At 43.2% G+C, this 27,608-nt stretch overlaps 1 protein-coding gene across 6 annotated transcripts; it reads right to left on the bottom strand.

Annotated features, from left to right (window-relative positions):
* On the bottom strand, positions 1-27,535 carry adipor1 (adiponectin receptor 1). Of its 6 annotated transcripts, none has more exons than XR_009999728.1 (10): positions 27,414-27,535; positions 20,519-20,602; positions 16,852-17,059; positions 15,055-15,171; positions 14,154-14,325; positions 10,941-11,127; positions 10,442-10,629; positions 9,167-9,360; positions 3,416-6,165; positions 1-3,348 (listed from the first exon to the last, which is right to left on the bottom strand). XR_009999728.1 is itself a non-coding variant. In XM_008123997.2 (9 exons), exons 3-9 carry the CDS (start codon positions 16,990-16,992, stop codon positions 6,037-6,039), a joined length of 1,128 nt encoding a protein of 375 aa, XP_008122204.1. In that variant the 5' UTR covers positions 16,993-17,059; positions 20,519-20,602; positions 27,414-27,535; the 3' UTR covers positions 1-6,036. The 6 variants fall into 6 exon arrangements, 4 of the variants coding, with proteins under 4 accessions (XP_008122204.1, XP_003229814.1, XP_008122205.1 ...); XR_009999727.1 differs by having other exon boundaries at positions 1-3,484; positions 3,552-6,165; XM_008123997.2 differs by having other exon boundaries at positions 1-6,165.
* Positions 27,536-27,608: the final 73 nt, after the last annotated feature.

Below are 27,608 nucleotides of genomic sequence, written 5' to 3'. Positions count from 1 at the left end.
TCGAGGTCTACTAATTTAAAAATGTTTATTGCTGATAAACATCTTAAAATCTTCCCTAGTTTACAAACTGAACAAAAAGTCCATAGTTAGGAACACAACAAGGTTCTTCTCCGCCCTGGAAGAAGCACACATATATCCAAATACATCTGCTTTCTTGTTTGAACATGTACACCGCTACGTACGTAATAGATCTAGAGCGTTAATCTGACTATAATTGCCTCTGTAATAATAGATCTATGTCATTAATAGTTTGTTTGCTTTCCGACTATCGGTTTCGTACTTGAAACGCCCTCGTTAGTGTCCTACTGATACAACGCCGATTGTTATGCATTTCCTCGTCCTAAATGCACCGACCCAGTCCTACTTTTGAAAAAAGTTTGTAAGCGACACTTACAAACCCCTTCATTTGCTGACAAATAAAAGACAGGCTCCATTCTGTCTCTGCACCATACATTCCCATCCAAACAAGCATAGAAATATAAACATAGAAATCTTGTCTTTAGACCTTGCTGCAAAAGCATCTTTCTCCTTGTGTTTTAAAAACAAACCCCAGTTAGATGCCAGTACACTCCCATTTCAGACTGGATCTGAATGGAAGCCGCCACTGTTGTCTCACCCTTGTGATCACAACACACAAAGAGGCAGACACACAATCCAAAACCCATCTGTACCCAAAACCACTGTCACCTGTCCTGCCTATCGCACCTTTCTTTGCAAAATATTCCATTTAATGTGAGGCATTTACTCCATTATTTCTTCAATTCTAAGATGCACATTTCCCTCCATATAAACATCTCTAGAAACAGTGGGTTGCTGTGAGTTTTCCATGTTCCAGAAGCATTTTTTCCTGATGTTTCGCCCACATCTATGGCAGAGGTTGTGAGGTCTGTTGGAAACTAGGCAAGACCTCACAAGCTCTGAGGATGCCTGCCACAGATGTGGGCAAAACGTCAGGAGAGAGTGCTTCTGGAACATGGCCATACAGCCTGGAAGACTCACAGCAACCCAGTGATTCCTGCCATGAAAGCCTTCGAAAACACATCTCTAGAAAGAGTCTGTTATATTATATTATATTGTATGCTACGTTTTTGTTTATTTTATTTGATTGTTGTGCTGACACTGTTTTTAGTTATTGATACTGGTTTTAACTTGTTATATTTTGTTTCTGTTTTTGGGCTTGGCCCAATGTTAGCCTCCCCAAGTCCTTCGAGGAGATGGTGGCAGGATAGAAAAATAAAGTATTATTATTTTTATTTGTGTCTTGGAATAACTAATTTTTCTGTTGGTACTGAAATTAGGGTGTGTCTGAAAATAAACGGCATCTCAGAATTGAAGAAACACAGTAATGTCCTTCCTCGTTGATTATTTCAGACTCACAAACTAGTCCATCCTTTACAACATCCCCATCCATATCAGGGGAAGCCCATTTCAAGGGAAGGCCCTGCAGCCAAACACCAACTTTTGGGAAGGACCTGCAGTCAGACACCAACTATTGGGAAGGACCTGCAGCCAGACACCAACTTTTGGGAAGGACCTGCAGCCAGACACCAACTTTTGGGAAGGACCTGCAGCCAGACACCAACTTTTGGGAAGGACCTGCAGCCAGACACCAACTTTTGGGAAGGACCTGCAGCCAAGACACCAACTTTTGGGAAGGACCTGCAGCCAAGACACCAACTTTTGGGAAGGACCTGCAGCCAAGACACCAACTTTTGGGAAGGACCTGCAGCCAGACACCAACTTTTGGGAAGGACCTGCAGCCAGACACCAACTTTTGGGAAGGACCTGCAGCCAGACACCAACTTTTGGGAAGGACCTGCAGCCAAGACACCAACTTTTGGGAAGGACCTGCAGCCAAGACACCAACTTTTGGGAAGGACCTGCAGCCAAGACACCAACTTTTGGGAAGGACCTGCAGCCAGACACCAACTTTTGGGAAGGACCTGCAGCCAGACACCAACTCACACCTTCTGTCCTGCAAAACAAGTTCCATCAGACCCCATTTAGGGTGCTCACAGGCACCCTAAATGAATTGATATGTTCTGTTACACTTGAGGTTAATCACGGCATCGCATTCTGCTTCCTTGCGAGGCCAGGACCCCGGGGAGAGGGGCTTACAGCAGTGAAACACGTGGAGGGATGCAACCCTTTAGGACAGGTCTGAGCCAGCTTGGGATCCGCTTAAGCGGCGGAGGGGGAAAAGGAAGGGGCCTGAGGCTGTCAGGAATGGTGGGAGTTGAAGTCCAAAACACTTGGAGATCCCAAGTTGGCTCAGACCTGGTGCAGACTCATATAATGAAGATAGTACATCACGTAGAATACAAAAGCAGTGAGGTCTAATTAATGCCACTGAAGGGGATGCTCAAGCCAGTCTCATGTTGGCCAAACTGAAAACGCAGAATAGAAAAAGCCAGGGGAAAAAAAGGAACAACAGCAGCGGAGGGATAATTCTATTCCTTATCCACCAGTATAACACTGTGAGAGTCTTGCCAGGAGAGACTAGCAAAGAAGCAGAAGCACTTGCTCATAAGGAAGGAGCATATCGAAATGAAGAGTGGGATCCATGGCCACAAAGTTCTAGCACTACAGGGTATAAAACCCTGAAAGTCATTTGCACCATTCACACATCCATTTGCCACATGCATGTCCTCTCCAAGAGTATAAAACCCTGAAAGTCATTTGCACCATTCACACATCCATTTGCCACATGCATGTCCTCTCCAAGAGTATAAAACCCTGAAAGTCGTTTGCACCATTCACAAATCCATTTGCCACATGCATGTCCTCTCCAAGAGTAAAAAACCCTGAAAGTCATTTGCACCATTCACAAATCCATTTGCCACATGCATGTCCTCTCCAAGAGTATAAAACCCTGAAAGTCATTTGCACCATTCACACATCCATTTGCCACATGCATGTCCTCTCCAAGAGTATAAAACCCTGAAAGTCATTTGCACCATTCACAAATCCATTTGCCACATGCATGTTCTCTCCAAGAGTATAAAACCCTGAAAGTCATTTGCACCATTCACACATCCATTTGCCACATGCATGTCCTCTCCAAGAGTATAAAACCCTGAAAGTCATTTGCACCATTCACACATCCATTTACCACATGCATGTCCTCTTCAAGAGTATAAAACCCTGAAAGTCATTTGCACCATTCACACATCCATTTGTCACATGCATGTCCTCTTCAAGAGTATAAAACCCTGAAAGTCATTTGCACCATTCACACATCCATTTGCCACATGCATGTCCTCTTCAAGAGTATAAAAGCCTTAAAGTCATTTGCACCATTCACACATCCATTTGCCACATGCATGTCCTCTTCAAGAGTAAAAAACCCTGAAAGTCATTTGCACCATTTACACATCCATTTGCCACATGCATGTCCTCTTCAAGAGTAAAAAACCCTGAAAGTCATTTGCACCATTCACACATCCATTTGCCACATGCATGTCCTCTTCAAGAGTAAAAAACCCTGAAAGTCATTTGCACCATTTACACATCCATTTGCCACATGCATGTCCTCTTCAAGAGTAAAAAACCCTGAAAGTCATTTGCACCATTCACACATCCATTTGCCACATGCATGTCCTCTTCAAGAGTAAAAAACCCTGAAAGTCATTTGCACCATTTACACATCCATTTGCCACATGCATGTCCTCTTCAAGAGTAAAAAACCCTGAAAGTCATTTGCACCATTCACACATCCATTTGCCACATGCATGTCCTCTCCAAGAGTAAAAAACCCTGAAAGTCATTTGCACCATTCACACATCCATTTGCCACATGCATGTCCTCTTCAAGAGTAAAAAACCCTGAAAGTCATTTGCACCATTCACACATCCATTTGCCACATGCATGTCCTCTCCAAGAGTATAAAACCCTGAAAGTCATTTGCACCATTCACACATCCATTTGCCACATGCATGTCCTCTTCAAGAGTAAAAAACCCTGAAAGTCATTTGCACCATTCACAAATCCATTTGCCACATGCATGTCCTCTCCAAGAGTATAAAACCCTGAAAGTCATTTGCACCATTCACACATCCATTTGCCACATGCATGTCCTCTTCAAGAGTAAAAAACCCTGAAAGTCATTTGCACCATTCACACATCCATTTGCCACATGCATGTCCTCTTCAAGAGTATAAAACCCTGAAAGTCATTTGCACCATTCACACATCCATTTGCCACATGCATGTCCTCTCCAAGAGTATAAAACCCTGAACGTCATTTGCACCATTCACACATCTATTTGCCACAAATTCACCTCTTGGTCCCTTTGCCTGCTCTTTCGTGAGCAAACTGCATTTCAAAACACTCGACTGAGCTTTGAAATTTACTGCAATTCTAGAAACACAGGGAACAAACGTAAATAAACCACAACGCGGCAGAATTCTTAAGAGGAAGAGCTGCCTTTTTCTAAGCTTTGCAGTTCCTGGAGTGCATCAATCTGGGGAAGGTCCCGCGATTGTCCTGTGAGAAGCCTAACAATAACAAACATCAAGAACTAGCAAAGAGGGCAATAAACAGGGAACAAGCTGGCCTATTTGGCTAAGCCTAGAAGTCCACAGCAGAGGGAAAACCCTGGGAACTGCTAGCCTCTTTCTCATGATCCCAGAAGAGGAAGAAAGGCTCCGGCCGACTGCTTTGGGGAAGAGACGAAGCAGAGCCCGGAAACAGTACTTTTTTGGGACAACGGCCCCCGGAATCCTACAGTCACTTTTGTCTGAAACGAAACATTTAAAAACAGAGAGACCAGACATACATTAATAAGGAGAGAAATAAACAAAGCAAAAGGAAACCGATGCCGTGGCAGACGGAAGCGACAGAGGAGCGAAAAACAGCACCACTTTCCCCAAAAAAGACAAAACCAAGAATTCCTTGCAAGCAAAGCAAGGCCAGATGGTCCGGACGCATCTCCTCCCGATGCGCTCAACCCTGCAAGCGACTCGGGAACGACAATCTCGGCCAAAAGAAAAGAGGGACGATGCCAGAAGGAATTGCGGCAAACTCCTGCCCCAAAACACAACACAACAGTAAGAAGCCCGTCGTCACGTGCCATGCCTTTGCTCAAGGAGGAACTTCTACGCATCCTTCCGGAGGATGGAGACAGGTCCCAGAGGGTCTCCCAAACTCCCCGACACCTTGATTTTCCCGCGGTCTTAACACAAAAGCGACAACAGCTCCACAGTCCTCTAAGCAACACCTCTCGCCTGCGACACCACAAACAGCAGCTCTCCAGAAGCAAGATGCTGGAGGGAATAGCGCCTTGTTTTTTGTTTTGTTTTAAAGCTTAATGTTAAATATTAAATACTCTCGTTTTTCTAGGCAGGCGTGGGCCAACTTCGGCTCTCCAAGGACTCCAACTCCCACCATTCCTAACAGCCTCAGGCCCCTTCCTTTTCCCCCGCAGCCGCTTAAGCGGCTGCGGGGGAAAAGGAAAGGGCCTGAGGCTGTTAGGAATGGTGGGAGTTGGAGTCCAAAACACCCGGAGTTGGCCCACGCCTGTAATCTAGGCAATACATTGCTTTTGTCGAGAAAGACAAAACTTCAGTGAAACGGCCCCTGTGCGTTCTCTCTCCGGCCTGACCGGACGCAGGGAGAGAGTCTCTTCAAGCATGAGGGATGTTTGCAGCAAGAAAGGAGAGGGAACGGGCCCTTTTCCTTGTGTGTGTGTGTGTTTGCATTTTGCCGGCCGCCCACGCGTCTCTCGTGTCCAAAAGTCCCAGGGTTTTAACTCCTGGAAAGTCCGTCTGCTTTGCCCAGAGAGGGGCCTGTGGCTGGAGGCACTTCGCCCAAAGGGGACCCCCATGGAGAGAGACCCTAACCCACCCACCCCCCTTTGAAATCCCATTCTCCTGAGAGAAGAGGAGCCCAGGACGGCAACAGCTGCGGCCCACTTTGCAGTCTCTCTCTTTTTTTTAAAAAAAATAATAATGTCAAAGAGTCTTCTTTTTGCTTTGAGTCAAGAAGTCCCTCTCTAAAAGCACTTGGGAAGCCTGTGCCAAAGCCCTCTCGAGGTCCTCAGAGGAGCGAGTCGTCGGTACATCCTCCTTCGAGTCCGTAACGGAATTCCTGCAGGTTGGAGACGCCGTAGAAGTGGACGAAGGCGGCCGCCACCACCAGGACGTGGAAGATCTGGTGCGACTGGAACTGCGGGAAGGAAACACACAGCCTTTTAAGGAGAGGGAAACGGAGCCATCCAGACGGCCACAAACAGAAAGGCATTCAAAACAGGCATTCTGGCAAACCAAGCCCTCTGAGGAGCGCCTCAGGGGATAATAGTAATAATAATAATAGTAATAGTAATTATTAATAATAGTAATTACTAATAATAATAATAGTAATTCATCCGAAAATACATCACAGTCCTAGACACTTGGGAAGTGTTCGACTTGTGATTTTGTGATATGAAATCCAGCATATCTATCTTGTTTGCTGTGTCATAATAAAATAATAATAACAAATGCAATTAAGGCCAAGATCAAAAAATCAGCTGATGACCCAAAATGCAGACTGTGCAAGGAAGCTGACGAAACCATTGATCATATCCTCAGCTGCTATAAGAAAATCGCACAGACAGACTACAAACAGAGGCACAACTATGTGGCCCAAATGATTCATTGGAACTTATGCCTCAAGTACCACCTCCCAGCAGTAAAGAACTGGTGGGATCACAAACCTGCAAAAGTATTGGAAAATGAGAACGCAAAGATACTGTGGGACTTCCGAATCCAGACTGACAAAGTTCTGGAACACAACACACAGTTGTGGAAAAGAAAAAGGGTTAGATCATTGATGTTGCCATCCCAGGTGACAGTCGGATTGACGAAAAACAACAGGAAAAACTCAGCCGCTCTCAGGACTTCAAGATTGAACTTCAAAGACTCTGGCAGAAACCAGTGCAGGTGGTCCCGGTGGTGAACGGCACATTGGGTGCCGTGCCAAAAGATCTCAGCTGGCATTTGGAAACAATAGACATTGACAAAATTACGATCTGCCAACTGCAAAAGGCCACCCTACTGGGATCTGCACGCATCATCCGAAAATACATCACACAGTCCTAGACACTTGGGAAGTGTTCGACTTGTGGTTTTGTGATATGAAATCCAGCATATCTATCCTGTTTGCTGTTTCATAATAAAATAATAATAGTAATAATAATAGTAATAATAGTAATAATAATACTAATACTTTATTTTTTTATCCTGCCACAATCTCCCTGAAGGGACTCGGGGCGGCTAACATGGGGCCAGCCCCAAAGCAGAGACAAAACATAACAGGTTAAAACAAGTATCAATAACTAAAAACAGTGTCAACACAACAATCAATAAAATAAACAATTAAATAATTCAATAGCAAGTAAAATACAGACTACAGTATACAGTTAGTGATGCCAAGCTTGGAGAAGGGATCAAGTTTAATTACACAAGCCAACAAGTATTCTTCATCATATATAATTTCGGGTCATCCTTATAGAGTTTTTTTGCACTGAATTCAGGTCTGTTTATTTTTCCTCTATCATATGTAGTTTTTGCAATTAGGCTAATTGAATAATGAATGCAGTTACACACTGATATCAATTAGATTCAATTGATATCAGTGCATAAATGCATTAATTATCCAATTAGTCTAATTGCAAAAACTACATGTGATAGAGAAAAAATTAACACAGTTCTGAATTCAGCACAAAAAAACTCGGTAAGAATGACCTAAAATTATATCTTGTTGGCTTGTGTTACAAGAATATGATGTGAAATGTGCAGACTTTACAGTAGTCCGCTGTAATGTACCATTTGTCATATTTTTAAAAGTTGCCATGATGGAAAAAAATAAAGACATATTTAAAATCAACATAAAAATTGATTTAAACTCATTCCTGATGTTTACAATTTTGATTTTGTTGGCTTGTGTTATCTGAGGAAGTTTTATTTTCTGCTGCTCTGGAGACTGGGACTCAATGGAGCCATGGATTCAAATTGCAGGAGAAGAGATTCCATGCAAACCTTCTTGATGGTTGGAACTATTTGATGGTGGAATCTGTTTCTCCCTGGGAATCCAATGGAGTCTCCTTCTCAGGAGGTTTTTAAGCAGAGGTAGATGGCCATCTGTGAGGAGGGAATGGATGGTGTCTTCCTGCCTGGCAGAATAAAGGGGGTTGGACTGGATGGCCTTTGGGACCCATTCCAGCACTATCATTCTTGCTGCGGAGTGAAAGTTGGTAATGTCAGCTTTTGTGGACTCAAGTCTACTGCATCCCAATGAAGCACTGAGTCCACAGAAGTACAAAATACAAATTTCGCCTCACATTTTCTCTGTATGTTTTAAACTGAAAGCTCAGGCACATGTGTTTAAAAATGGAGGTATTTAAGATGCCCATACTCACTGTCTTAGACTAGGCATGGGGAAACCTGGGCCCTCCAGGTATTTTGGACTTCAATTTCCACAATTCCTAACAGCCTACTGGCTGTTAGGAGTTGTGGGAGTCAAAGTCCAAAACAGTTGGAGAGAGGACCGAAGTTGGCCTAGACCTATCCTAAATGTTAAAACAGTGGCAGGTACTACTGTGTTTCCCCGAAAATAAGACAGTGTCTTATATTAATTTTTGCTCCCAAAGATGCACTAGGCCTTATTTTCAGGGGATGTCTTATTTTTCCATGAAAAAGAATTCACATTTATTGTTGAACAAAAAATGAACAATTATATACTTTACAGTAGTTGTCATCACAAACCAGCATAACCAGACAAACTGTGAATCCTATCAAGAATTGCTTATTACTACCATTATTTCCATGTATATGGTATGTACATTTATTGATCCTGCATGCTCTGGTGTTCTGTTTGTTGGGCATGCTTCCAAACACAAACTTTGCTAGGTCTTACTTTCAGGGGAGGCCTTATATTTAGCAATTCAGCAAAACCTCTGCTAGGTCTTATTTTCTGGGGATGTCTTATTTTAAGGGAAACAGGGTAATGTTCTCTTTGGAGGGTGCTTTTCTGCAATGCCTGAACACGCACACAGGATTGGCAGGGCAATGTTCCAAAGAAAAAGAAGGGGAGAGGATGGAAGGAAGGAAGGAAGGAAGGAAGGAAAAGGACAAGAAGAAGGAAAATAGAACCAATCATTTGTGTTGACGCAGAAAGCCAAGCTTACCCAGATGTCAAACTTCCCGGGGAAGAAGCGCTCGGGGATGCGGGCCGCATAGAGTCCAGCCCCTGTGATGTACATCACAGCCATGAGGAAGAACCAGCCCATCTGGCCCACGGTGGTGGCCTTGACAAAACCTTCTGCAATGGTGAAGTGCATGGTCGGCACCACACCACTCAGGCCCAGGCCCAGGAAGACCCCTGCGAGGGAGGAGAAAGGACAGAGGGAGAGATTAGTCTGTATTCAAAAGGCAAACGGCTTTCAGAAGGAGAGGAGAGCATCTCAAAAGTCAAGAAGGGAAAGCTACAGATCCACATGTGGTCTCTCTAGCCTACTTTTGCAACGCTCAAAATCTAAAAAAACCTCTGGGTTGCTGTGAGTATATACCTCATAACCTCTGAGGATGCATGCCATAGATGTGGGTGAAACGATAGGAGAGAATGCTACTGGAACATGGCCATACATCCCGGAAAACACACAGCAACCCAGTGATTCTGACCAGGAAAGCCTTCAACAACACAAAAAAAATCTTGTTTATTTATTTACAATATTTTTACCCCGCCTTTCTCACCCGAGGGGACTCAAGGCAACTTTTAACTGAATTCACTTCTATTTTCTTCCTCCAAGTGTGAGAAAAAAATATGCAGAGATCCCATTCCACCTTGAAGACTTCTCATTTCTTCATGGTTCTTCTCAAAATGGTAACTGGAAGTGACACAATGTTGCTCCTGGTAACCATTTTGAGAACAACTTTCCAATATGTTTTAATGGATTTTAACATAATTGTTTTTAATACTAATAATGTTTGATTCTGTTTTAATATTTCCGTAAGTTGTACTGAAATGCTTTTAGTGTAAGCTGCTTTGAGTCTCCTTGTGGAGAGAAAAAGTAGGATATAAATAAACATAACCATAACCATAACCATAATAATAACAACAACAACAACAACAACAACAACAACAACAACAACAACAGCCTGAGGTCTTCTTGTAGTGCCTGGCCCCAGTATTGTTTTCTTCCTTTGCCCTATTTTGAAAATCGCAAGCTAAATGTTTTTGGCCGTCCCTTTTAGAGCAATGCTTTGAGTCTTCTTGTGGAGAGGGGTATAAATAAACATAATAATAATAATAATAATAATAATAATAATAATAATAATGATGATGCTTATCTCAGAGGAGCTGAAGCCCTTAGTGCCTCCAAGATTTTTGCCAAAAGAATCCCAGCCTCTGAGTGAGTCGTGAGGGATTTAGGGCCAGAATTTGTCCCTTGATCCTCCCCTACCTGCCCTCGTCTGCCTGTGCTTTGGCGTTGCAAACCGGTCCCACTGAGCGACAATGATTGCTGAGATGCCCAGCACACACACGATGGAGAGGTAGATGAGTCGAGGCTGTGGAGAGCAGTAGAAGGAATAGTACAGCCAGGGCACGAAGCTCCCCATGATCAGCAGGGCAATCCCAGAGTAATCCAACCTAGCAATCCAAAAAGGAAGGAAAGAAGAAAGAAAGAGCTCAGTTTGACTGAAACCACCAGATAGTAGTCTAAAGTAGGCATGAGCCAACTTGGGCCCTCCCTCCAGGTATTTTGGACTTCAACTCCCACAATTCTGGAAGTTGTGGGAGTTGAAGTGCAAAACATCTGGAGAAGGACCAAAGCTTGCCCATGCCTGGTCTAAACATATTTGCAAGACATATAATGCTGAGAAACAATCACCTGAGATAAACAATATTCGGAGCAAAGGCTCCCTCTGGTCAGACCTGTTTCATGCAAACAAAAAACTTACTTGGAAAATGTCCGCGAGACCTTTTCCGAGTGACAGTAGACCGTATGGAAAAGCCAGGAGAAGCTGAGGCACAGCACCGCTCCGAGGAAAAACATCCCAAAGACCACCTTTTCCTGCAAAGGGGCCATGAAGTACATGTTGGGCCGCAGCATGGTCAGGATCCCCAGCACCAGGAAGAGCACAAAGCCTTCAGAGATTCAAAGAGAGAAAGAGATGTATTAGCATGTTTTAGCATTAGGAAGGCATAAAGGGATCCGGAAGCACCTCTCAAGCTGACTTTTAAAAATTGTAGCACAAGCTTTTGAAGACTCCAGAACCACATCTCAATGGCTGGACAAATGCACTTCTCAGTTGGCGGAGTGCTGTGTGCCACGCTGGCCAAATCATCTTTGTTTACATGGTTTCAGGGAAGTGTTTTGGATATATTCTGCTCTCTTGCCCCCATAAGCTCCTCTCATTCTCTCAAGATCCTGGAAAATATTTTGCGACTTCCCTCATATGGACACAACCACACGTCTAGGCTGACATTTAAACATGCAAAAAACCCAAGAGATTTTCCCCTCTAAATTTCAGAATATGGAGAACGTTTTGCAACAAAACTGTGCAGTCTGGCAACCTTCCAAAGCTCTCTTTTGGGAGAGAAACTGTGCCTCAATTGAAAGGGTTAAGAATCTCTGAATGTCTGGGTCAGGGCTGCTGCAAAGCCAAGGGCTCATAGGCTCAAAGCCTTTGGATTAATAGGTCCTCTTGATATTATCTATCATCCCATCCTAAACTTCCATCTTGTCCACAAGTTCAGCTGGAAATGACTGTGAGCTTTCCCTGCCGATTCTGCTTAATATTTTACCTCTTTAACTCTAGTTTGGATTTGGGTTTTCTACAGACTATTTATTTATTTACATTATTTCTATCCCACCTTTCTCACCCGAGGGGACTCAAGGCAGCTTACAAATCTGGCAAGATTCAGTGCCAATAAATAACAATACCATAGAATAAAACATAAAGCAATTAAAAACAATTAGGCGTTAAACAAATAAAACAAAGTGGTTAAACCCATTCATCCAAAAACCCTTGCGCATAATCCTTAATTCAGAACATGTCAAGCCATAAAAGCTTATTCGTTGACTATCACAATAAAATAAATATAAAATGAAGTAAATGTCATATTTAACAAATTTTTGTTTTTATTCTTTCAGCTTAGCTGATATGTATGCCACCCTGATATCCTTTGGAGAGAACGATTTCAATAAATAACTTATAAGCCATCTGATAAATATCACGACAGTATCAGGACATATCAACAGAGCCTGGAAAATGGCTCACAAGCAGCAGCAATATTAGCTCTGAACTCTGCCATGTTCCCAAGTCAGTCTGAAGTGCAATGATATTGTCTTGCTGTCTGCACTGGAGGAGGCCAGGTCAGGTAATATTTCTGAGTCCTTCAGGCCACACAAGGCCTTACACAACAACATAGGGGTACTTTGATTGTGCATTTCCTGCATGGCAGGGGGTTGGACTAGATGGCCCATGTGGTCTCTTCCAACTCTATTATCCTATGATTCCCTGACCAGGTATATGGGACTGGGATAGCAAAGTTTCCCCAACTCTAGACATCTTCCCAATCAGGCCACAGACGTCTAGCCAGTCCCTTATGTAAAATATTTATGCCTCGCTTGACAAAGCCTTGGCAAAGCGTCTTCTGTCCCTTGTAACCGATGCAATAAAAACCCAGGGGACAAGAGCCAAGGGAACAGAACACACGTGAATTTATTAACTACATAACCAACAAAGGAGGGGGAGAAACACTGCCCAGAGCATAAGCTTCCCAAATGCAAACAGTATTTCTGACAATCATAATAAAAAGGACCAACTGAGACTTGGGTCTTCCTAATTCAAAAAGAGCTGCTCCATTAGGTTTCTGGCAAAATCATCCATGAAGGCAGGCCTGGGCCAACTTCAGCCCCCTCCAGGTGTTTTGGTCTTCAGCTTCCACAATTCCTAACAGCAGTTGGTCCATGCCTGCAATTAAGGTGATCAAGTCTGTCTCAGTCCCAAAACCGAACCCGAACTAAAAAGGATCTAGATCATTGTCATCATCTTCGAAGATTTTGCAAACAAGAGCTGGCACATTTAAGCAGATTAAACAGTAGCTATCGCATGCTCCTTATTAAAGTACGCAACACAACTACAGCTGAAGCTGTGGAGACACAGAGACCAGGAAAAAAATGCGCGCTGGCAGCCTTCCAATCTTTCTAACTCATGCAAGACAACATTTGTTTTATTTTATTGACTCTCCTACGTCAAATGTGAGAGTCCTTAAATCAGAATGGTATAAAGGCTTCTGAAATAAAGCTATAGCAAAACAAGTAAATAAAGAAACATTTTTTTCATGTGACTTTCAACAATACTTTTAAAATCATGCAAAAGGATGCTCCACCCTAAAGCATGGAGCACTTCTGGAAAAACACAGGGATTCCATTCTTATACTCAGTGATGTATTTTCTCTTCTTCAAAACAATATTTTTATGAGTACAGAAAGGTTAAAGACCTCAACACCAAGACTAAACACACCTCTTTCCTAAACATATGTTTTTATCATTCCCAGGGAAATTCACAAAAAGCAATAAACTCAGACAAAAAGTGTACAAACATGGAGCCAAAACTACTTATTTGCTTAAGAGCTCCACTCCACACCAACAGCAGAAGCGAGCAGGGAGTGAAACACCAGGTGTTCTATTTGGATTTGGGGATAGTTTAACTTTGAACGTATGTCAACTCAAATTTTAACAGAATCGCTCATCGATTTTTAAATAGGGTGAGATCTCCCTCCTCTTGCAATTTCCACATCCACTTCCCACCTTGCCTCTTTGTTATGTGCCTTCAAGTTGTTTCTGACTTAGGGTAACTCTAAAGTGACCATACCATGGGGTTTTCCCAGAACAATTTATCTAAGGAAAGCTTGCCTTTGCCTTCCTCTGAGGCTGAGAGAGTGTGCCTTGCCCACAGTCACCCTAGAGAATTTCCATGACTGGAAAACTGAACCTTGTTTCCAAAGTCTTAGTCTCCCAGGCATGGGCAAACTTCAGGCCTCTCTTGGGGTGTTTTGGACTTCAACTCCCACAATTCCTCCAAAAGGAATGAAGGAAGGAAAACCCACCGGGGGGGAATAAAAAGCTCTGGGCCGTTTTGCGCACCAACCAGAGGCCAAATTACCTAGCAAGTGTGTCCAGATGTTGCCCGTTTCGGTGTGAATGCGGAAGATGCTCTTGAAGCAGGCTCTGAAAGAGGGCATGGGGGGCCGGTGCCCGTGGAGCAGGTAGTCGTTATCCTTCAGCCAGTCGGGCAGCACGTCGTAAGGGATGACCCTCCAGCGGCCTTCCCACACCTGCAAGACACCAAAACAGGCAGGAGGACATGAGCCGGCGGGTCCTGGGATCCGGAGCAGCGAGCCACCCTCGTACGGCTGAAGCCACTTGACAAAGCTGTGCAAAAGAGCCAAGCCCTTTCTCTCCTAGTACAGACAAACCTGAATCAGTTCAGCCTGTGACATACTGCTTGGGCGCTTCTACATCTCAGACAAGCAGAAAAAGGCGGAGCCACAATGCCTCTGTGATTCTCCTCGGCACAGATTCTTCCACAGCTTCAAAGTCTTTGTGGCAGACTGTGCCTCAGGAGTGACCACCACAGGCTGCAACTGAGAAGTAGCCAGCCACAAGAGCAGGGATCAGCGGCTTTAACTCCTCTTGCCTAAAACCCACCATCTAATAAGTGCAAGAAGTGGAATCTGAAACTCAAAAGACCTGTTCAGATGGAACGGATGTGTGAAGAGAATTAGGAATTTCCTCTATTCAAACATAGAGGCTTCTCCATCTCTTAAAAAAGTTACAATAGCACTTGGCCAGAGCACTGGGATTCTTTCACCTCTTGACTGGCTCACACTCTATTTCTGACATAACACCCAAACTCAAAACAAGAGGAAGGGGTGCCCTCCACTCAGTGTATCCAAAAACTCTGTTACTAATAACAACAACATCAACAACATTGTCTAGCCTCTAACCATGAAAGAAGAAACACCCCAGAGCACCACAGTGGTTTGAAGGCAGAGGCGGTTTACCTTATAGACGAACTCTTCCATCTTCTCCATGGCGTGATGGGCCTGCAGGGGGAGGGTCAGCACCCGCACTTCCTCTTCCTCTTCCTCCTGGGGCGCAGGGCATGGCTGGTCTTGGGCCTGGGAAGAGAGAAGAAGCCTTTAGTCCCAATGGAAGGGACGAGGACACATGGAAAAGGCAGGAATGCTGGGAAAACAGGCCCCAAATGCACAGCGTACAAAGTGATATCTAAAAACTAAGCCCATCCTCAAAGCTGGAGCATCAGGCACCTGGAATGGAGAGGAAGTCCTGATGCTGGTTGCAAAGACACACCTCGCACTTCCATGTTTAATCCCGGGCTGCTCAAAGGGAACTCCCTCAAGGAGAGACTCTGCTGGAAGCATAACTGCTGAACTCTACCAGAGGAGTAATCCCCAGATTTACTTTGAATTCAGCAAAAGGATTAAGGCAAAGGCTTTTGCTTCTTACAACTGAGAGGGCAACCAAAATTGGCAGCTCCATTTCTCCTCCTGGCCAGAGGCCAAGAAAAACTAGCTGCCGGCCAAGGCAGGAAAGAAAGAACGGATTCTTTTCAACGGTTCATTTCCCTCAACAGCAACAGCAGCGGCAGCTCCAGCGCAGGATGCCTTCTCGCCGCCCTCAAAGCCCTGCCCTCCTGCGACATTTCCAGCATGAAGAGAAAGACAGAGTAATCCTCGGGAGCAAGGAGGAGGGAAACAACCAGGAGGAAAACATATTCTGAGTTGCATTGTGCTAGGAACAGTTCTGAGCAGCCAGAACAAACTGGTGGTATTACAAAGTTTACGCAAAGACTTCTACCGCATTGTGCAAAAGGAGTTTCATGACATCCTATATTATGTTTCTAGGAAATAGCACAGGATTTTATAGTATTTAGCTGTGTTGTTCAGTGTCCAAAAACAATACTGTGTGCTAAAGGACTTGATCTTGGTCTAAATTTGTATTCAGCTCTTTTAAATCCATAGAACATCTTAAGATTAGCCATTTCCAGACCAAAGTTGTTTGCAAAATGAAAGAGAGAACCAAGTTAGGCTGTTCAAGCATTACAAGAGATAAAAGAATCCAATTCTTGTCTGGTATCCAAGGAAAGCTAGTAGCAGCCAAAGCAGGAAGGATTCTTCTATGCCTGATGAAGCACATTGAAAACATGCATGCTTGCGCCAGACATTTCTTCTCATTCAGTCTTAAAGGGGGAACTGGATTCCTTGATCTCTTTTGATGAAAAACTAATGAATCTTGGACGCGATTAAATGTTCTCATTTTAAGACTGTGTACAAAGTTTTTTTTAAAAAAAGAATTTTAAAATAATAAAAGTTTTCCGAGGCACGACATCCCATCCTATAGGGATTGTCAATGCCGCTAAATAGAGGTCAGACTTAAAGATTGCACCAGGTGCCATTTTCCTGGGCAAGATTAGAGCCACAAAGCTGCTAATAGGATTCCACATTATATTTCTGGTTACTCTGAAAAGACACAGCAAGAATCTTAGAACACTTAGATCAAGCATGGGCAAACCTGGGCCCTCCTCCAGGTGTTTTGGGTTTTAACTCACACAATTCCTGCGTTTGGGAGGGTTTCCCTTCCCATACATCAACCTTCAGGTGCACTTTGTTGCCAGAGGCCCCATTAATACCTTGTTGTTTTGAATGGTTGAGAGTACAGCCCTTTGAAGGCACAAGTGCTTTGATCAAGGTCTGTACACCTTACAAAGCCATTGCTGTGGCCAAGCTTTTTTACTGCACAGGTCTTTGTGTTAACAATTCTGATGGGGAATGGCTTACATTGGCAGAACTGGTCGTGGGCTGCTCCGCTTTCTCCTCCAGGAGCGGCCCAAGTTCGGCCAGCTCCACATCTTCCCTCTCCCGGACGTTGCTTGAAGGTCCATTTCCTTGGCTGGTCACGGACGCCTTGCGGGACGACATTTGGCCGGAAAAGGCTGTAAGACCTCTCAGGCGGAAGGCAGGCCCTGCCGACACACAGACAGCCGTGCTAGGAAATAAAAGGTGCGATCTCAGAGGACCATCTCTTTCTGAAGGTATCCACCCACAGACATTTAAGGCTTGATTTCCAGGCAAGCACAGAAACCGCTCAGGCATAAGAAAATCTCTGCCGATTAACTGTAGGCAATTCAGTAAATCAGACATGGCCAAACTTTGGTCTTCCCTCTAAGTGCTTTGGACTTCAACTCTCACAATTCCTAACAACAGGTAGGCTGTTAGGAATTGTGCGAGTTGAAGTCCAAAACACCTGGAGGGCAGAAGTTTGTCTATGCCTGTGATAAGTGAAATCTGCACAATAGTAAAAATAACTCAGAAGAAAAGAACAATCATCAAGGATTTCCATCACAGTACATGCATGAATCAGCTTATTGATGTAGTGATGTCTGACCCATGATCTAACTGTTTTGCAAATAACTGCTGTTCAGATAATTGGCTGTACTTCTTTGCATTTCTGCATAGAGCTGCCTTCTTAAAACAGCTTTATTGGCTACTGCCTTATTTACAGACACACCTATTTACAGACACAGTCTTATAAGATGCCTTGTTAGAAAGCCATGTCTTGTATTGAAACATTCTTCAAGAAGATTTAAGAATCAGGCCTCTTGGTCCAATTGATGGAACTCACATCTGTTGAGGTCAATTTCTGCCTCAACAAGAGAAACAATTTCAAAAGCATTGCAGTGTTGGTTTCGCTGTATTGCACAGACAAGCAAAAAAAAAAGGGTTAAGTCCAAATTGTTGGCAAGGCTGCAGGGGAAATGGCACCTCAAAGCGCATGAGGCTAAAAAGCCCAGAAGTAAAGGAGCTCTGCGATCAAAGAATAGATTTCCATCTCATGCATGATAAGCCACAGGAGAGCTCCTCAGGGAGAACCTTGATGGCTTCCAGTTTACGGGTTTGAAAATAAACAATTATCTCATAAACAGCCGATTGGAATGCCTTTCACAGCTGCTAGAGCTGGGAGAAACTGAAAATCGGCACAGAAGCTTCCATAAAGAGTATAACAGAAACTGGCCTTAGCTCTCTCCCTTATGTTGGCCTAGATGCTGAAAGATAACAGAGTACAAAAGGACACTGGATGTTTTGCAGTTTATCTGAGCTCCTTTTATTTCATATAATGCAGCAACTCAAAATGCAAGTGGACCCTCCCGCCTCCTCAAAGAAGATGGCAGAAGGAGGTCCTCAGAGGACAGGCAGAAACAGGAAATAAAGGAATGAACTTGCAAACTAAAATTCACTGAAAAGAGTGCATTTTGTGATGAACCTACAAAGGAGTCTCGGACGTTTTACTAATATCATCTATGGGATCATTTAAAGTCAGGCTGGGGACGTTTAGACTGCAGAAGAGAAATGTCTCCTCTCAACCTTCTCTTCTGCAGGGTAAACATCCCCAGATAAAACCACAAAGTTAAGATTGTAAGATATAATTAAAGAGAGCCATGTTTAAATATGTGAAAGGATGTCATAAGGAAGAGGGGCAAGCTTCCTTTCTGCTGCCCTGGAGGCTAGGACTCAATGGAGCCATGGGTTCAAATGGCAGAAAAGGAGATTCCGCGTAAACTAGGAAGAACTTCCTGACTGTAAGAGTTTTCAGCAGTGGAAAACTGCTTCGAAGTCTGGTGGAAGCTCCTTCCTTGGAGGCTTCTAAATAGAGGCTGAATGGCCATCTGTCAGGAATACTTTGATAGTGCTTTTCCTACAGGGCAGGGGTTAGACTAGATGGCCTTTGGGGCCTCTTTCAACTCTGATTCAATTATTCCATCTGTATCTATTTTTAATTTTTTGTGACCTGCCTTGAATCCTAGTTTAGGAAGGACAGGAGAGGAGAGGAGAGGAGGAAGGAAGGCTGCCTAGTTGATTATCGTTTTTCTTTCTGTTTTCCCCATTTACACTCAATCCCCAATACCCAATCAGGCATATAAAGTTCTGTCAAACGAGAAGATTATTACATAATCTGTGTCCACAAACTCTTAGGTCATAATGTATTTGTTAAATTTTAAGGTGTCACATTACTTCGCTTTTTTTTCTGGGTGAGGTGTCCCTGTATCACAGCAGTCTCCATCCCAAATAATGTATTTCCTATGGGAGAGGAAGGGACACGGCTAACAATATGACACTAACCACCTACAATTTTTGCAAACAGTTGACTATTGTTACGAAACTTTTTTTGTAAATAGACAAAAACATTGAAATTGCCTATGGAATGATTAAACAATGAAGCCTTTTTACTAAAAATCAGGGGGAAATCTCACAATGCTACCAGAATAGTAAACAAGGCCGATGCACATCAAGTTGCTTTCTCAAATGTTTACATCACATGGGAGCAGAATATGAAGGAACCTTTCAGATGTGCATTCCAAAGGAATCAAGCCAGAAGGGCAGATCTGTTGAATTTATGGTGGCTGCAAACACCGAGTATGTCCCAAAAGCCAGTTCAAAGATTGACATTCGCAAACAGGGAAACTAGAAAATCAAAATAAACTGTGGGTTCAAATCCTTGCCAAAGTCTATACAGTAAGGCTATATTTTGTTCTTAATTTGAGACTATTCAAGATATGACTCACAGCCCAGAAAAGACAAGTGTTCTATATTTTGAAGGGGAAAAGAGAAGTCAGCAGGCGCCAGCTGGTCACACGGAAAGCAACAGAAATAAGGATGCAGATCAAAATGTTCCCTGAGGACCTGTGAATGGGAGGCTGCTTCTTTGCCCACTACCCCTTCCCCAAATGCAGCACCAGATATTTTGCTGAGACCCAAGGCAAGCTGCAGCAGGATGTTCATAGAGTAGGCATGGGCAAATTTTGGCCCTCCAGGCAGTTTGGACTTCAATTCATACAATTCCTACAAGCCTACCGACATTTAAATGAAAGATTTCAATATATGTAAAGACTATGTTTTTCAGACAACAGTATATGCAAGGATGATTATTTACACAGACAAGGAGGTGTGGTCCTTAGCAAGCAGTTGCAGAAACTACCAGACATTTGGGTCTCTAAGGAACAGAAGTTTCTCAGCTGTACAGCTTGGCATTTTGCAACTTTTCCCAGTAGAAGAGGTGACTCATGAAGCCAAGGCAGGGATGTAAGTGCTGCTGTTTTTGTCTGAGGTTCCTATGCCAGAAGGAACTGGTAACCCAGTGTTAGCCACAGCTAAATCAAGACAATAATGAGATTTCAAACTATGTAAGTCCACCCACTTGGCAGTTTAGAAAGGAAAGCAAATTCTTCACAAATGCAAATGCCCTCTGCCCTGAGGTCTAAGAAACACTTGAAGGACCCAGGTCAACAGGTCTGATTAATAAAACAAACCCTGTCAATTATTTGCTGAACTGCTCAGCTTCAACTAATCTGAGGGAACAATATATCAGTACAGTTAAGGGAACCACACTCTAAACAGAGAAAAGAAACAGTGAGAAAGGGAAAGAAGGCAGGAAAGGTCTTGTTTGTACCTCTGTGTTGTCAGGAAAGAGGATGCCCCTTGCAGACCACCGGCTCACAGCTCCACCCAGCTTGCCATTCCAGCTCTGCACAGCCTAGAAACAGGATTTCCAAGGATTAGGAGTAAACACTTTTTGTTCTTATGGTACAGGAAAAGCTTGTTTGACATTTCCCCTACTCTGTTTAAGTGCCGCTCTGTCGCAAGGCACTCTAATCTCTCTCCTAATGTTTCCCATGTAGTTCTGCTGTCCCTGTGGCCCAAATAGCTATCCAACAAAACATTTAAGGAGCCTACAAAAGGATGATACCATTTTGATTTCTTTTTCATTTACAGTTCACCTTTTGCTTAGTTTAGACACACAAACACCCCGTGTCTCAAACATGTGTGACCCCAAGCACCTATGGATTATGTATTGCAATTAAGAACATGCTTCTCAAGACAGGCACAGATTTGTTTTAAATCCCACCTCACACAGAATTTTGCAGTGCTTCAAAGGCAGTATGCTCATCTTTATTCCTTTCCACCTTCTGTGTGCAACTGCTGTGGGCAGGGGTGCTTTTTGGCATTTCAGAGGAAAATGCTGACACTAGTCCTAACAGGTCTCATTAGTACTCCCTACACATAGACAGAACAGTGGAAGTGTGACCTAAAATCCCCAATCGTAGTTCTCAATCTCACAGGCCTTTATGGATATATTTTCATATCTGCTGTTTGTAAACCAAGCAAACTAGTTACTGACACAGCCTGGCAGCTCTACTTTACACAGAACACAGTTTTAAAGACAACTACAGTACTGCACAAGAAGTGTGCAGAACCAGCCTATGAAGGAAATCAATAATTTGGGAACTAGTATACTATAATAATCACTGAACTTCTATTGAAAAATTTTCTGCCTTAAGGTTTCAGGTTTGGCTGAACAAAGGCTTAAAGCAGGATCGTGCTACAAATAAAAGATCTCCTTGTGCCACAAAAGCAACAGCTTTCTTGTGTCAAGGCTTAATGGAGATGCATGAGAAAATAATCTTTCAAATCCCCCTAACACTTTGTCTTGTGGACTTTGTGAAGTCCCACATAAAGGGCTCACATTCTAACAGTTTTTCCTTATGCATGTGTTACCTTCTCTTTATATTTTGGTTTCTCTTTGGTTGCTTCCTAAAGACAGCTTTCCCAGCATGATAGGGGTCTACAGATCTCAAAGGTGCAAACTATTTGCAGAAACAAAAACAACCCAATGAAGAATCCAAACACGCACATTATTATATTTATTTATACCTCGCTTTATCTCTCCCGAAGGAGACACACTGCGAGAGGCCCAATCATTTCAATTTATTTACTGAGTATGAGCACTGCACTATCACAAGGCACTGACTCCTATGACTTCACACATCTTTTCCAATGGTAAAGCAGAGGATACAAATAAAACTCCTGATTAAAGTGTCCTAAGAATGCAAATTAAAGGCTAACCTAGTGGCACAGTGGGTTAAACAGCTAAGTTGCTGAATTTGAGGACCGAAAGGTTGGCAGTTCAAATCCGAGGAGCAGAATGAACTCCCGCTGTTAGCCCCAGCTACTGCCAACTCAGCAGTTCGAAAACATGCAAATGTGAGTAGATCAATAAGTACCGCTCAGGTGGGATGGTAACGACGCTCCATGCTGTCATGCTGGCCACATGTCTATGGACAAGGCCAGCTCTTTGGCTTAGAAATGGAGATCAGCACAACTCCCAGAGTCGGACACAACTAGACTTAATGTCAGGGGAAAACCTTTACCTTTACTATTCTATCCAAAAGTCACTCATCAGTCTTCTAGACTACACAATCTTAGAGCTACAGTCCTATTTTAACAGTCATGGCAGCACCCTGGGGCCCATCAAACTGGTACAACTCTCTGGATGCGAATTCTAAGCACCTTCCCTGAACTGCAAATCCCAGGATTCCACAGGATGCAGCCATGGGAATGAAGGTGGGGTGTTACAACTGTGTAGCTGCCTGAAGAACAATACAGTTCTCTCAGGGGCATATAGAAAATCCAGTCTTCCATTATGTTGCAAGTAGCTCCTGTATGCATAATTTTCATGAATACCTACAGCTACTACACTTCAATGAAAGTGACAAAGCCAGTATTTTGAGGTGCCAAGGAAGAGGGCCAACAAGTTTTGAGTGATCAAATAAAATGATTTTCCAGCATCCTACTTTAGGTGGAAGGCGCATTGGATTTCTCTTTAGCCAGCCAGCAGGTGCAAAGGTAAGCCTACACTATCCCCCTTCAGTTTGGGGCCAGAGAAGGGACAAATCATCTGCTTTGGCTCCCAAAATAGAGCTAAAACAAACACCACACTTACTTTCACGTTCCTGTCTTTCTGTAACACCAGCAGAGAGAGGATGCTTCTGGCTGATCTCTCGCTATGCTGAGAATAGCAAGCAAGGCTACCAAACCTGGTCCCAAACAACTCTACAGGACTTAAAACAATAATTGGTTTTACACCAGTATTCAAACAGTGACATTCACCTGGATGAAACTCGAAGAAAACAAACACGAAAACTCTGTAATTCTTGATATTATCAATTGTAAGTGGAAAATTGTTTTCTGAACAGGAAAGCTTTTTCCATGGAACCAGAGAAGCTTGTTTTTGAATTACAGCACTTACACCCAATGACTCTCCAAATTGGGGCGGGTGGCACTACAAGTGCTCTCGTCCATAAAAACAACACCTCCTAATTTTCTGAGGTTCTTGCAAGACCATAAATCTGGGGAATGAAGAATAACTACAGGATGCAAATATCCATCTCAAGCGTTTCCTGTTCTGCTTGTCAGGCAGAAGACAAGAGAGGCAGAGAGGAACCAATAGCTGGCTGAATACTCTGCTCAAACCAAACAAAACCTGTGGATGATGAATACCCAAATTAAGTCAGATAATGAGTTCGAAACCCAATAGCAGTAATGCAATCAGATGGCCTCCGATTACTTAGCATCAAGCAATGCTGTCCGTTGGCACATCTTTCAAGCGGGTGGCCATGGTTAGGCAACCTCAGAATGAAAGAAGGGCAGGAGAAAAAGGGAAGGAAACAAAGTGGAGAAAGACCCACATCCGAGCCCTACTTCCAGAGAAACTGTGCTCAAAACACAGAAAAGTATCGTCATCCACAACAACCTCTTCTGCCGCCCCCTCAACAAGGCAAAGGCACAAGAACCCCTTTTGTAATATATAATTTAAAGCAGCTGATTCCACTTTAGCTGCTATGGCGACATCCTTTGAAATCCTGGGATTTGTAATTTGGAGGGACACTGAAGTTCCTTGGTTCAGAATCCTAAATAATACAAACTGCAAACCCCAGGATTCTCAAAGACAAAACAAGCAGTTAAAATGGAACTCCATGGTCCATGCCAGTTGTGTCAAGAAGTGCTGATTTCTTTGACTGCTGGGATCTTAGTTTATAAGTTCTTTATTAGGATTTTGCATATGGAGAGTAAAATGAAAACAAAACACATACAATGGGAGAATGAAATGAAATTAATACAAACAAATATTCAAGAATTCAATAAAAGAGCAAAAAATCTATAGTTGAAAACACTTGTATATATAAAAGCATCTATTCCACCATCTGTGTATTTATTTACACACACACACTCCATGCATGTGTACACATGCACATACAGGTTGAGTATTCCTTATCAGAAGTCCCAAAATCTGAAACTGCCCGCCTTTGGTCTCTGATGGTTCAATGCACACAAACTTTGTTCCATGCACCAAATTATTTCAAAATACTGGATATAAAATTACCTTCTGGCTATGTGTAATAAGGTGGATATAAATCATAAATGAATTTCATGTTTAGACTTGGTTCCCATCTCCCAGGCACCACATGACATACAGTTATGTAAATATAGATATTCCAAAATCCAAGAACAATTTGAAATCCAAAACACTTCTGGCCCCAAGCATTTTGGAAAAAAGAGGCTCAGCCTACATACAGACTTCCAACTATCTATTCTGCCTATATGTGCATGCACACATATCTGTCTATCTAGATACCTTTTTTCTATCTATATGAATAAAAGTGAAAATATGTTTGTAGGTATCGATCTATGTATCTATCTATGTTTGTATGCATTTTTCAGGACGACTCCCACATCGAGAGAGACCTACGACTCCCACCAATGACAGATCTAAACCAAATTGGCACACTGACTCCTCTTAACCAACTTTAAGGATGGGCAGGTTTTGGAGGGAATTGATCTGGATGTTGGGAGTTATAGTTCACCCACAAACAAAGAGCACCGTGAAAACAATTGATGATACATCTGAACCAAACTTGGCACACAGACCCATCATGATCAACTTTAACTACTGGTGCAGTTTGGGAGCAATGACAGATGATGATGGGAGTTGTAGTTCACCCACATCCTTATGCATTTCCGAATGTGTCCATTCATAAAACCGAAAACAACACATTGACTATTTCTGATGTTTATCATTATGAAAGATCAAACCCGGGCATTGCCAGGAAGCTAAGCTATCTATATATAAGAATAACCTCCAATGTCTGCATTTGTCTGTACAGTATATAAAAGTGATTTCTGTTAAGTTCAAGTCAAGGAATGCTGTGGTTTTTAGCTTTGAATATATTTTAATGGATTTTAACTGTGATTTTTTCAATACGGTTAATATTTAATTCTATTTCTATTGCATAATGGTATATTTTTAAATTATGCGGTCATACATTTAATTGTAAGCCGCTTTCAGTCTCCATCAGAAGAGATAAAGCGGGGAATAAATAATAATATAAACAATATATACATACTATATTAATAATAATAATAATAAAAATGAGCCACCAGCGGCACAGTGTGGTAAACCACTGAGTTTCTGAACTTGCTGACCAAAAGGTTGGCAGTTCGAATACAGGGAGTGAGCTCCCACTGCTAGCTCCAGCGTCTGTATTTGCAATGTGGCACTGAAGTGGCCAAACTGTAAGCCGCTCTGAGTCTCCGTAGGGGTGAGAAGAGTAGGGCAGAAATATGGTAAGTAAGTTCTGCCAGTCTAGCAGGTCAAAAACATGCAAATATGAGTAGATCAATAGGTCCCGCTCCAGCGGGAAGGTAACAGCACTCCATGCAGTCATGCCAGTGGTCACATGACCTTGGAGGTATCTACAACGCCGACTCTTCAGCTTTGAAACTGAGATAAGCACCAACCCCCAGAGTCAGATACAACTAGACTTAACATCGAGGGAAAACCTATTTATTTCCATCATTTCTATGCCGCCCTTCTCACCCAAAGGGACTCAGGGTGGCTCACAATCTGGCAAAATTCAATGCTGGTACACAATACAAAAAACTTTATGTAAATAATAATAATATAGTCCCTCCTCTCGCCTCCGCCTGTCACAAGCGCGGTTGGTGGGGATGGGAGAGCGGGCCTTCTCCGTGGTGGCCCCCCAGCTCTGGAACTCGCTCCCCAGGGAAATTAGGAAAGCCCCCACTATGGTAGCATTTAGGAAGAGCTTGAAAACCTGGCTTTTGGATAAGGATTGCCCATCTTCATGACAAATCTTGTATCTGTGACCATTTCCTCACTGTAGGCACAAATCCTGTATCTGTGACAATCTCCTCACGGGTTGCACTTTTCTTGCCTCGTTAATTTGATATAGCCACAGGGTCCATTACCATCCCAAGTTGCTCTCTCACGAATTTGCAGCACTTTATCAGCTACCCCATGTTTACAAAATTCACATGGTGCACTTTAACCAGTTAATTTTATAACCTTTCTATATTTAAATCATGTTTTATTAAGTTTGCTATTTTATCTCTATATGTTAATGTTTAATTTTTATAATTGTGCATGTCTTTTCTCCATTTGATGTGGAGAAAAGACACTATAATTCTATTCTGAATTAATATTAGGTTCCTTTCATCAGGGTATTTTAATCTAATGATTTTATCTTATATTGCTGCTATAGTCGACCCCACCACCACCACCTTTGAAGTTGACTGAATGGCATTGGTGGTTGTTTGATATTATTACTGTTGCTTAAACCTTTGTTTTAACTTCTGTTTTATTATCTTCTTGTGTTTTAAACTGTGTATATTGTTGGTGTATTTGCGCTGTTACTTTGTAACATTGTGAGCCGCCCCGAGTCCCCACGGGGAGATGGTGGCGGGGTATAAATAAAGTATTATTATTATTATTTATATTGTTATTGTTTTTATCTGGGCTTGACCCCATGTAAGCTGCCCCGAGTCCCTTCGGGGAGATGGAAGCAGGGTATAAAAATAAAGTTGTTATTATTATTATTATTATAGTCCTATTTATTTATACCTCTCTTTCCTCTCTCAAAGCAGATCACAGCATCCTAGGAAGGGGCACAGCTGGCGCATCAGCCAAAGCGGACAGTAAGGACTCCTGACCATTGCTACATCTCGCCGGGCTGACCTTTGGAGAGATGGATCTAGGAATACCTCCAACACAGCCTTTCAGGGGGAGTGGGATCCGGATCCAGGACTGGTTGACACGCCTCCACCCCCAGATTAGGGCCCTTGATGGCAAGCATCTATATTTTGTCTGGATTCAGTCTCAGTGTGTTTTTAGTCTCGATCTGCAGCAGGCCTGGGCCAACTTGGGCCTTCCAAGGGTTGTGGACTCCAACTCCCAGCATTCCTCACAGCCTCAGGCCCCTTCCTTTTCCCCCTCAGCCGCTTAAGCGGCTGAGGGGGAAAAGGAAAGGGCCTGAGGCTGTGAGGAATGCTGGGAGTTGGAGTCCACAACCCTCTGGAAGGCCCAAGTTGGCCCAGGCCTGCTTTAGACTACCCACCAAAGGCCTTTCCAACGCCTCCCTTGCATGGAAAAGGCCTCAAAAAGGCATGGGCCTCCCTCGAGGCCTCTTTCCCCGCCCGCAAGCCCTTACCGGACAGCTCCGGCCGCTACATCCCGCTCCACCAACCTCCTCCGCCGCTTCTGCCGCCACCGGAAGCTTCCCTCAGACGAAAAAGAAGAGGGAGGGGCCGCAGCAGGAGCCGCTTCCGGTTTGGGAGCATCACGTGACCAATGGAGGCTCTTCAAAGACTAATCCCTCTCTGGCTGGTGTGGGGTTTTTTTCGGA

This window comes from Anolis carolinensis, chromosome 6, assembly GCF_035594765.1.
Source record: "Anolis carolinensis isolate JA03-04 chromosome 6, rAnoCar3.1.pri, whole genome shotgun sequence".
Lineage (NCBI taxonomy): Eukaryota > Metazoa > Chordata > Lepidosauria > Squamata > Dactyloidae > Anolis > Anolis carolinensis.
This window is presented reverse-complemented; position numbering and strand designations above follow the sequence as displayed.

Coding starts and splice junctions, on each gene's coding strand:
- adipor1 (XM_008123997.2), bottom strand. CDS start 16,992: ATGTCGTCCCGCAAGGCGTCCGTGACCAGCCAAGGAAATGGACCTTCA. Junction 10,630..10,940: donor GTCTCGCGGACATTTTCCAA/GTAAGTTTTTTG, acceptor TTGGATTGCTAG/GTTGGATTACTCTGGGATTG. Junction 6,166..9,166: donor CCGGGAAGTTTGACATCTGG/GTAAGCTTGGCT, acceptor TCCTTCCCGCAG/TTCCAGTCGCACCAGATCTT.